At 34.1% G+C, this 12,662-nt stretch overlaps 1 protein-coding gene across 12 annotated transcripts in view; it reads left to right on the top strand.

The window, feature by feature from the left end:
* Positions 1-12,662, top strand: part of LOC138319243 (protein sprint-like) — a 71,206-nt gene that overhangs the window by 32,591 nt on the left and 25,953 nt on the right. For 9 of the 12 annotated variants that reach the window (XM_069262251.1, XM_069262259.1, XM_069262255.1 and 6 more), the window contains 2 exons: positions 1,511-1,540; positions 12,432-12,538. In XM_069262251.1, coding sequence (XP_069118352.1) covers positions 1,511-1,540; positions 12,432-12,538 — 137 coding nt within the window. Of the gene's footprint in view, positions 1-1,510; positions 1,541-5,403; positions 6,449-6,662; positions 6,687-12,431; positions 12,539-12,662 lie in introns of those variants that run through there. The other 3 variants (XM_069262263.1, XM_069262264.1, XM_069262262.1) reach the window with 3 other exon arrangements.

The following is a 12,662-nucleotide window of genomic DNA, read 5'->3' as shown; positions in this document are numbered from 1 at the left end:
GCATTACTTTGTCTTTACAAGCATTACTTTGTCTTTACAAGCATTACTTTGTCTTTACAAGAATTACTTTGTCTTTACAAGCATTACTTTGTCTTTACAAGCATTACTTTGTCTTTACAAGCATTGCTTTGTCTTTACAAGAATTACTTTGTCTTTACAAGCATTACTTTGTCTTTACAACATTACTTTGTCTTTACAAGCATTGCTTTGTCTTTACAAGAATTTTTCTTTACAAGCATTACTTTGTCTTTACAAGAATTACTTTGTCTTTACAAGCATTACTTTGTCTTTACAACATTACTTTGTCTTTACAAGCATTACTTTGTCTTTACAAGCATTACTTTGTCTTTACAAACATTACTTTGTCTTTACAAGCATTACTTTGTCTTTACAACATTACTTTGTCTTTACAAACATTACTTTGTCTTTACAAACATTACTTTGTCTTTACAAGCATTGCTTTGTCTTTACAAGCATTACTTTGTCTTTACAAGCATTACTTTGTCTTCACAACATTGCTTTGTCTTTACAAGCATTACTTTGTCTTTACAACATTACTTTGTCTTTACAAGAATAACTTTGTCTTCACAACATTACTTTGTCGTTATAAGCATTACTTTGTCTTTACAAACATTACTTTGTCTTTACAAGAATTACTTTGTCTTTTTAAGCATTACTTTGTCTTTACAACATAACTTTGTCTTTACAAGCATTACTTTGTCTTTACAAACATTACTTTGTCTTTACAAGCATTACTTTGTCTTCACAACATTACTTTGTCTTTACAAGCATTACTTTGTCTTTACAAACATTACTTTGTCTTTACAAGCATTACTTTGTCTTTACAAGCATTACTTTGTCTTTACAACATTGCTTTGTCTTTACAAGCATTACTTTGTCTTCACAACATTACTTTGTCTTTACAAGCATTACTTTGTCTTTACAAGAATTACTTTGTCTTTACAAGCATTACTTTGTCTTTACAAGCATTACTTTGTCTTTACAAGCATTACTTTGTCTTCACAACATTGCTTTGTCTTTACAAGCATTGCTTTGTCTTTACAAACATTACTTTGTCTTTACAAGCATTGCTTTGTCTTTACAAGCATTTCTTTGTCTTTACAAGCATTTCTTTGTCTTTACAAACATTAATTTGTCTTTACAAACATTAATTTGTCTTTACAATAATTACTTTGTCTTTACAAGCATTGCTTTGTCTTTACAAGAATTACTTTGTCTTTACAAGCATTACTTTGTCTTTACAAGAATTACTTTGTCTTTACAAGCATTGCTTTGTCTTTACAAGCATTGCTTTGTCTTTTTGTCTTTACAAGAATTACTTTGTCTTTACAAGCATTGCTTTGTCTTTTTGTCTTTACAAGAATTACTTTGTCTTTACAAGAATTACTTTGTCTTTACAAGAATTACTTTGTCTTTACAAGCATTGCTTTGTCTTTTTGTCTCTACAAAAATTACTTTGTCTTTACAAAAATTACTTTGTCTTTACAAGCATTACTTTCGACGATTGGAGTTTGTGTTGGTAAGGATTCCTATTAATTTTCACTTGTTATTTCTTTTTTTATTGAGTTTAGTTCAGAACAGCTCTATTTATATCCAAATTATCACACTGATTCATTAAATGGAAACCAAATTGCATGATGCACAATAGTAACTTCTTTCTTAAGGCCCAATATGCGTAACTTTTCAGGTTTTTAGTGAGCCGGTGAGCTTAGTTCATGGCGCGGCATCTGTCATCTGTCGTCCGTCCGTCAACATTTCCTTTAAATCGCTACTAGTCATAGAGTTATGCATGGAATGTAACCAAATTTGGCCAGAAACATCCTTGGGGGAAGGGGAATAAAGTTTGTATAAATTTTGGCTCAAAACCCCCGGGGCAGGAGGGGTAGGCCCAATAGGTGAAATAGGGGTAAATTCTTTAAATTGCTACTAGTCATAGAGTAATGAATGAAATCTAACCAAATTTGGCCAGAAACATCCTCAGGGGAAGGGGAATAAAATTGGTATAAATTTTGGCTCTGACCCCCCAGGGGTAGGAGGGGCGGCGCCCAATAGGGGAAAAGGGGTAAATCTTTTAAATATCTACTAGTCATAGAGTTCGGCATTGAATATAACCAAATTTGGCCGGAAACATCCTTGGGGGAAGGGGAATATAGTTTGTATAAATTTTGGCTCTTACACCCCGGGGGCAGGAGGGGCATGGCCCAATAGGGGAAATAGGAGTAAATTCTTTAAATCACTACTAGTCATAGAGTTCCACATGCATTGTAACCAAATTTGACCAGAAACATCCCGTGGAGAAAAATAACAAAATTTTGGCTCTGACCCCATGGAGTAGAAAGAGTGAAGCCCAATAGAGATATTAGAGGGAAAATTCCTTGAGAAAAGAAACAACTATTTAATGAACCTGTATATAGAACATTACTTAGCATTACAACCAGGTGAGCAATACATGCCCTCTGGGCCTCTTGTTTGAAATCACAAACATTTACTTTCTGCATAAAATTATGACTAAGGCCAGGTAAGTTGTTGCTGAGAATAACTGTGAAGTTTAGAAAAAAAAAAAAAAATAAAAAAAATGATGTGGCCCACAATTAATACAAAACGAAATGATATGAAGAAGTTCTCAGAAAGTCTTGTTTTCTGGAAAATATCATGTGAACCGATCAACTTTGCGCAGGAAAAACAGAAACAGACATGTTATCGGCCATAGAAAATGTGTAGGCCTGTATACAAAATTGCGGTTTTACAATTTTTGACTGTTACAAGATGGCAGGTATGTTTACAAGACTATCTACATGGAATAATGTCATAATACACATATTTCATCTTTATTATAGGTCATTGGTACAATATTCAATTATTATATATGTTTGTGATTACAAAATAAAACCCTGAAAAGTTACATATATTGGGCCTTTAAAGCTTCAAACAAATGGCCATAGCATGAACATGTTGGGTCTCTCATATTGAATAGGTTTAATAAGGGGAGATAAGCTAAAATTAAATTATGGAATGACAGTTCTTACCCTAGGGACTGCTTAGTCTTTCAGTGTTGTAGATGTTGTCTTTACATTGGTTCCTAGTCTCTTCAATTTTAAACTATAATTAAGCTTTATACATTTAGTTTCTTTACTATTAATGTTAAATGTTTCCTAATTGAGGTATCACTGTGTATAACTATTGCAACTGACCCCTTTCTGCCAGCTGTTTGTCAGAATCTCGCACTAAATCACTAATGGAAAGACCACCTAACCATATATTATTTTACACTCCATAAACTTCCATCAATGTCAAAGTCAAATTTGAGGAAATTGGCCCATATTCAGATTTATTTTGTATAGCCTTATTTCAAAGGAGGATTTGGTAATTATTTAATTTTATTTGATAGTAGTTGACATTCTATCAGCTTTGCCTTGTGGAGTTGTATAGGTGTCTGAGGTCAGCCATCCTGGTGTATCAGACAGGCCCTACCTGGAACATACAACCAATTCAATCAGTTCTAGGTTTTATGAATGGGCATTGGTGACTGTGTGAATGGAGTCACAGCTGTGTGTGTATTATGGCCAGGGGGGTAGGAAAACACCTATAGCTGTAAACTTTGTCATTCCTGGTGGTGACTTGGTCTCATGTTGTCCATATTTGCACTCTATTGTTAAAGTTCTCTATCTATATCCCCCCCAAAATATTCATGAAATGTGCTATTACCATATAAGCACCAATTAGCACCCCTTCCCCCATTCTATAAGCAGTCCTTCTCCTTTTCGAGGCCCCAGTTTTTTGGGGTTTCTTCATTGATTATCTTTAATGTCATAATGTTAATATATCATGAATGAGCAGTACAGAAATTGTCATAACATATTTTCTCTCCATTCCATAACATGAACAATTTTACATGCTACATTTAAGCTGAATGTCCCCAAACAAATGTTCCTGGGGGCAACCTCCATCCTGGGGCCTGTTGTTGGGGGCATTCTCCAGCCTAAGGCCTGTTGATGGGGGCAATATCCAGCTTAGGGCCTGTTGCTGGGAGCAACCTCTAGCCTAGGGCCTGTTGCTAGTGACAATCTCCAACCTAGGGCCTGTTGCTGTGGACAATCTCCAACCTAGGGCCTGTTGCTGGGGACAATCTCCAACCTAGGGCCTTTTGCTGGGCCCCAGTTCACTTATGTTATATTTAGATATTTATATAAAATGTAGACTGAAGACTGCAAATATAAATATTATATAGTTCCTTATTAGTACCCCACTAGGAACAAGGGGAAGGGGGAGACTATAGTTTTGAGTTTGCATTGTGCCATTTGTCGATCCTTCGATCCATTCCTTCATCCGATCTTGTCCAGGCTCTTAGTCTCTTATTCTATAAGTCTTGGAACTTCATACTTAGTTCATAAATCCACCTAGGAAAGACTTTGTTTCACACGGTTAAAAAAAGCTTCTCTGGGCTATAACTCCTACTGGGCATACTATAGGCATTAGAACTTCATACTTGGTATGTGGGTCCAACTTTGTGAGGTGGTGTGTCTAGTGATAAAACTAGGTCACTGTGACCTATATTTTGGCCTTTGACAACAATTAATTGTTTCTTTTTGTCAATGGAATTGCATTATGCGGCCAACCTCCATACAATAATTTACTGTAAGGTCTAAATCCGTTTCATTAAGCCTTTGCTCAATTTCTCAATGTTTGAGTGATCTGGATGCTTATTGGGTCCTATATGTAACATAACAATCATTAGTAGGGAATATAATGACAAATAATTTTGTCCATTTTCTGCCTATTTCTCTGCTTGTTTTGTGTGTACATATTTTACCATGGTAAGTCAGACTGAATCCTTTACTGATTACCTGTGAATCAGGTACCGTTTTTTGTATCAGTGTGTCATTGTCATGGATATCAGAGCTGTTGCGAACCTTCAGAAAAGAGCACTGTCTTCCTACCCACTGATAGAGCATGATTCAGCAGTATTTAACAAGTCTTCAGGTGTACATCATTATGTAATGTGGAATCTAAAAACACCAACAAAAAGCTCTCAGCACAAAGCCAGAAAGTTTGTATGGCGATCTGATGAGTCATGCTGTATTCAATAATTTTATTTTGTTTATCCAAGAAAAGGTGTTATTTTGTTGGTTTGTATTATCTGTGCATTGTTTATGTAAATTTGTTTCAGAAGCAAACTGATCTGTAAACTCCTCACATGTATGCTTATAAGCTGATTTTTATAAATACCAATCAAGTAAAAAGAGACAGAAGGTCAAGTTCCACAACAATCACCTTATCTGCTTCAGTGGCTGTTCATTAAAACAAATCTTGACAAGGGACAACTGTGAGGTCTAACTATCAAAAGTTTTACATATTTACTGTCCTCTCAGATTGAATAAAATCATGTAAAAATAGATTTATTCCTGGAAACGTTATCAACCATTGAGGTATATAAATGATAATTGTACAACAATATGTATATCTGTGTTATTTCCGTCACTGAATCATCCACTTTTTTCACCGTTACATTGCATGTACATTTGTATTTTAGTCTGATGCTATAAAGTTGTACAATGTGTCGGTGTACAGAAATTAGATCTTGTGACATTACGTAATGATCATCTGAAAATCAAATATTGGCCAATGTATGAAAGTGAAAAGGAAATGAACATGATGAACACATACGGAGATAATTGTTTACCTGTGGTGTGTGTACTGGGGTATGGCCGATTGTGTGTAGGAGCTAATGATAGTACGATAAGAGGAGTGCCCTACATATACTGTCACCACACTCTACCACTGTTGACATTGGCTGCTCGCTCATAGGTCTGTAAAGCTCGGTCACACGCGGTCATTCCACACATAAACATTGGTCAGTCGGGCCAGTCAGTTTGGACCGAGGAGGAATCTCAACAAACTGGACATTGTCGTTTAGCCGTTCTGATAAGTAACACTACAAAGAAAAGTTAAAGAAACTGTGTTGATTCATAAGGATCCTAGATTTCTGGATGTTGGTAATCAATTAAGATTTACCGGACATACCGACGTACAAGGTGATCGTTAAGGAGGAAAGTTATTTAGTGATGATCTGAAAAGTGTAGGTACCTGTGGAAAGTTTGTTATCAGCCAACCAGGTGTTATCTAGCTGTGCTTTACTCCACACTTTATGAAGTATGGACGGACAGTGGATAATTGGCTGACACCAGTGATCTGTGTCCAACTTAACTGACCTCGTGACTGTTCTCCTGTCTTTTAGCTGACCAGTCAGTATTAGACAGCCGGTAATGATGGAGATTAGTTATGTCAACAAGCGTTGCCGTGAATGTCATTGCCATTAATTCTAGACAAACATTTGTAGGAGTTGGTTTGTCATGTTTATTTGATGCTAACAAAGCCGACTATACATGAAGGGAAATACCAGAGAATTTTTACCTGGTCAGGTGTACAGGTAGGCACACACAGTGGTATTGTTCTCATCCACACACTGCACTTTTCTTCTGTATCAGACAGGTCACAGTTCTATATTAGTTAGCTGGTTAATAGACTGTATAACTTTGTAGTTTCATTTTATTATGTAGATCTTGACCTTTAAAAGAATAGAGTATTATTATATAGAATATATTTTCAGCGTTGTATTTTACTGATGTATGTGGACAGGAGTTGGAGTACTGGATTGGACATGACAGGTTATTTGGTCATTTTGTACACTTGTTTCACTCGCACAAAGACCTCTCACAAGATACAATGTGACAAGCAATTTATATAAGTATAGAGTACTTTATTTGAAAAAATATTGTGAGATACATAAAACTTGTGATTGTATCTTCTGCCCCCATGGGTTGCATGATTGTAAAAGGCGACTAATTTTAGGATCTTATCATTTCTCTTCTTCCTTAACACCACCTCACTTTTGGCCTTCACCAGTACTCACCTCTGTAAGGTAGGCTTTGAGTTATGTGGTAGTACTAGTGGTAGCTTCTACTTCTGCTTAGTGCTCAGCAGTAGGACGATTGGTTCGCCTGTTCTCAGTATAATGTGACCGGGTGGGGGTGTTGCTTAGTATCTTTGGCACCATGCTTCTGTGATTTAGCACTATGAAAAGGGCAACAGTTCCAATATACAAGAAGACAGAAAACGAATATACCGCAGTCTCTCAAACCAAGCAACATGCACTACATATACAGTACTTACACAGTACACACCGCATACATGGGAGACTGTCCTTACATGACTCTGGCTGTTAATAGGATGTTAATTTATCAGACAAACAAACAAACAAAATAAAAGTTGTGACAGACATAAAAGTTGTAAGAGCCATAAAAGTTTGCATCTGTCAGCTGATGTCTTACAATACTTGCTTAACTTTAAAGTTATACTTGAAGAATTGTGACTTTGACCTTGATGTATTTGGGTTTTTATATCAACTGCAGGGCGCTGGGGATAATGCCACGCTTTGCAGCTCCTTGTTTGTTACTTGGTTTGGGCATTTGACAAGAATCAAACATCAATTTGTCTTGATCAATAACAACACTTTTTGCAAACCTTTCTGAGACACCAGCAGCTGACTGGCCGGAGGTATCCACCACTACTTTATGAACTCTTCCTTTAAATCTTGAGAGAGACTGTTAACAGGTACTGAGATTGGGTGTATGTCACTGTTTTTGCCTCCAGGTTCTCTGATTTTGGTCCTTTCAAAAACCTTGGTACATGATTATTACAAAATCCAACCATTGGCTGGACAGATATGACACTATTGGAAATGTGTTTGATGATGTTTCTTCTAAAAGAAAGACCTGAGTTTTGAGTATGAATACTTTATGCCAGTGGTTTAGAGAACATGACTAAACTGGAGTTTTGAGTATGAAGACTTTGTGTCGGTGGTTAAGAGTTTTGAGTATGAAGACTTTGTTAAGAGAACATGACTAAACTGGAGTTTTGAGTATGAAGACTTTGTTATGAGAACATGACTAAACTGGAGTTTTGAGTATGAAGACTTTGTTATGAGAACATGACTAAACTGGAGTTTTGAGTATGAAGACTTTGTTATGAGAACATGACTAAACTGGAGTTTTGAGTATGAAAACTTTGTTATGAGAACATGACTAAACTGGAGTTTTGAGTATGAAGACTTTGTTATGAGAACATGACTAAAACTGGAGTTTTGAGTATATGAAGACTTTGTTATGAGAACATGACTGACTAAACTGGAGTTTTGAGTATGAAGACTTTGTTATGAGAACATGACTAAACTGGAGTTTTGAGTATGAAGACTTTGTTATGAGAACATGACTAAACTGGAGTTTTGAGTATGAAGACTTTGTTATGAGAACATGACTAAACTGGAGTTTTGAGTATAAAGACTTTGTTATGAGAACATGACTAAACTGGAGTTTTGAGTATGAAGACTTTGTTATGAGAACATGACTAAACTGGAGTTTTGAGTATGAAGACTTTGTTATGAGAACATGACTAAACTGGAGTTTTGAGTATGAAGACTTTGTTATGAGAACATGACTAAACTGGAGTTTTGAGTATAAAGACTTTGTTAAGAGAACATGACTAAACTGGAGTTTTGAGTATGAAAACTTTGTTATGAGAACATGACTAAACTGGAGTTTTGAGTATAAAGACTTTGTTAAGAGAACATGACTAAACTGGAGTTTTGAGTATAAAGACTTTGTTATGAGAACATGACTAAACTGGAGTTTTGAGTATGAAGACTTTGTTATGAGAACATGACTAAACTGGAGTTTTGAGTATAAAGACTTTGTTATGAGAACACGACTAAACTGGAGTTATGAGTATAAAGACTTTGTTATGAGAACATGACTAAACTGGAGTTTTGAGTATGAAGACTTTGTTATGAGAACATGACTAAACTTGATTTTTGAGTATGAAGACTTTATGTCGGTGGTTAAGAGTTTTGAGTATGAAGACTTTATGTCGGTGGTTAAGAGTTTTGAGTATGAAGACTTTATGTCGGTGGTTAAGAGTTTTGAGTATGAAGAAAAATCAGTGCTTTAGAGGTTATATGAGATTGTTGATTGGCCTGATGTGTATTGTGGCCTCAGCCAGGTATCAATACAGCTACAGGACACCATTGTGATTAGCTGGTCGGCCAGCCTTTGTGATAAAACACAGCTAGACAGTCTGATAAAATCGCTCAATTCACTCCATTTAAAAGCTTTTATTGTAAGTTTTTTTTTCCACTTGAGTTGATTTCTATGGATTTGGTCTAGTTTTATATAAATCATGCATTATGCTGTAATTGCGGTGATAAATTAGCATAAATAGGGGGTTTTAGGCAGGAGATTCACTCTGTGTAATCAAGGATAATAGAACTAGAGGCGAAACTTTGACTGGAAGAAAAGCGGTCGCCCGCATCAGATATAAAACACTGTCTGCAAATGTCACAGTTTACCTGTCAGCGTTTACCTGAGATTTATCTTATTGATCTACAATTTACATCGTTAATCTGGATTTTGATAGTCTCTTGTTGGGAAACTCATTCTCCATCTGTTTTCCTGTTTCAATGACAGCCCTGTCTTTGTGATAGATAAATGGGACTTTGACAACATAACGAGGGGCTGGTGATATTGAAACATAGGATCCTAGCTTATACTTTAAACATCCTGGCTAATGTTTGGCACTAAGCCTATCCATTTGTTATAGTTCAGTAAACGTTCTATTTCATTGATCTACAATGCACTCACCCCTCTAACTACCTTCAAATTTTGTTACCACCAAGGTAATAACCCTATACAGCAGAAATGACTTATCATACATATATATATTGGATGGAAGTAAAAAACCATTTACCCCATAATCCCTTCCTGTAGGGTCAGTGGTCAATGACTGTTAAATAAGATTAAAGGTGTGATTAATTTAAAAGTTAGAACAAATAATAAGGAAACTTTACATGTATGTATTCATGCAGATATAATAAGGAAACTTTACATGTATGTACTCAGATATAATAAGGAAACTTTACATGTATGTACAAGGATATAATAAGGAAAGTTTACATGTATGGACTCAGATATAATAAAGAAACTTAAATTGTGGACTCAGATATAATAAGGAAACTTTACATGTATAGACTCAGATATAATAAGGAAACTTTACATGTATGTATTCAGATATAATAAGGAAACTTTACATGTATTTACTCAGATATAATAAGAAAACTTTACATGTATGGACTCAGATATAATAAAGAAACTTAAATTGTGTACTCAGATATAATAAGGAAACTTTACATGTATAGACTCAGATATAATAAGGAAACTTTACATGTATGTATTCAGATATAATAAGGAAACTTTACATGTATGGACTCAGATATGATAAAGAAACTTTACATGTATGTACACGGATATAAGTGGAAACTTTACATGTATGTACATGGATATAATAAGGAAACTTTACATGTATGGACACAGATATAATAAGGAAATTTTACATGTATGCACTCAGATATAATAAGGAAACTTTACATGTATGTATTCAGATATGATAAAGACACTTTACATGTATGGACTTTACAGATATAATATAATAAGGAACTTTACATGCATGGACTCAGATATAATAAGGAAACTTTACGTGTATGTACTCAGATATAATAAGGAAACTACATGTATGTACACGGATATAATAAGGAAACTACATGTATGTACTCAGATATTATAAGGAAACTTTACATGTATGGACTCAGATATAATGAAGAAACTTTACATTTATGTACTCAGATATAATAAGGAAACTTTACATGTATGTACACGGATGTAATAAGGAAGCTTTACATGTATGTACACGGATATAATAAGGAAACTTTACATGTATGTACTCAGATATAATAAGGAAAATTTAACATGTATGTACTCAGATATAATGAAGAAACTTTACATTTATGTACTCAGATATAATAAGGAAACTTTACATGTATGTACACTGATATAATAAGGAAACTTTACATGTATGTACATGGATATAATAAGGAAACTTTACATGTATGGACTCAGATATAATAAGGAAATTTAACATGTATGTACTCAGATATAATAAGGAAACTTTACATGTATGTACACTGATATAATAAGGAAACTTTACATGTATGTACATGGATATAATAAGGAAACTTTACATGTATGGACTCAGATATAATAAGGAAATTTAACATGTATGTACTCAGATATAATAAGGAAACTTTACATGTATGTTTTCAGATATAATAAAGACACTTTACATGTATGGACTCAGATAAAATAAAGAAACTTTACATGTATGGACTCAGATATAATAAAGAAACTTTACATGTATGGACTCAGATATAATAAAGAAACTTTACATGTATGGACTCAGATATAATAAAAAACTTTACATGTATGTACTCAGATATAATAAGAAAACTTTACATGTATGGACTCAGATATAATAAGGAAACTTTACATGTATGGACTCAGATATAATAAAGAAACTTTACATGTATGTACTCAGATATAATAAGGAAACTTTACATGTATGTACTCAGATATAATAAGGAAACTTTACATGTATGTACTCAGATATAATAAGGAAACTTTACATGTATGGACTCAGATATAATAAAGAAACTTAATAGGTATGTACACGGATATGATAAGGAAACTTTACATGTATGTATTCAGATATAATAAGGAAACTTTACATGTATGTACTCAGATATAATAAGGAAACTTTACATACATATGAACACGGATATAATAAGGAAACTTTACATGTATGTACTCAGATATAATAAGGAAACTTTACATGTATGTACACGGATATAATAAGGAAACTTTACATGTATGTACATGGATATAATAAGGAAACTTTACATGTATGTACTCAGATATAATAAGGAAACTTTACATGTATGTACTCAGATATAATAAGGAAACTTTACATGTATGTACACAGATATAATAAGGAAACTTTACATGTATGTACACAGATATAATAAGGAAACTTTACATGTATGGACTCAGATATAATAAGGAAATCTTTACATGTATGTACTCAGATATAATAAGGAAACTTTACATGTATGTACACGGATATAATAAGGAAACTTTACATGTATGTACACAGATATGATAAGGAAACTTTACATGTATGGACTCAGATATAATAAGGAAACTTTACATGTATGTACTCAGATGTAATAAGAAAACTTTACATGTATGTACACGGATATAATAAGGAAACTTTACATGTGTGGACTCAGATATAATAAGGAAACTTTACATATATGTACACGGATATAATAAAGAAACTTTACATGTATGTACACAGATATGATAAGGAAACTATACATGTATGGACTCAGATATAATAAGGAATTCTATAATTGTTTTGTTAAATAAAAATCATTTAATTAAATTATGATGATAAATTTCTGTTTTTAGATGCTGAATAACATCGCCAATGACCTGGACCTACTATTAGATGAGATGTGTGATATTTACCCATACCCTGAAACAACGAGTAACAACGCTAAGTTCCAGTCTTTTGTGTACGTATTGAGCCTTTGCTAGACATAGTTATCTTCCCTTGTGAATGTGTATCAACTATCACAAACAGGGTTTGTGTTCATGCCATTCCCATATCATTTCAAACACAGAAAATGAAAAGGACCC

The sequence above is a fragment of the Argopecten irradians genome, chromosome 3 (genome assembly GCF_041381155.1).
Source record: "Argopecten irradians isolate NY chromosome 3, Ai_NY, whole genome shotgun sequence".
Classification (NCBI taxonomy): Eukaryota; Metazoa; Mollusca; class Bivalvia; order Pectinida; family Pectinidae; genus Argopecten; species Argopecten irradians.
The sequence above is the reverse complement of the archived record's forward strand: the minus strand, read 5'-3'. Positions and strand labels throughout refer to the sequence as shown.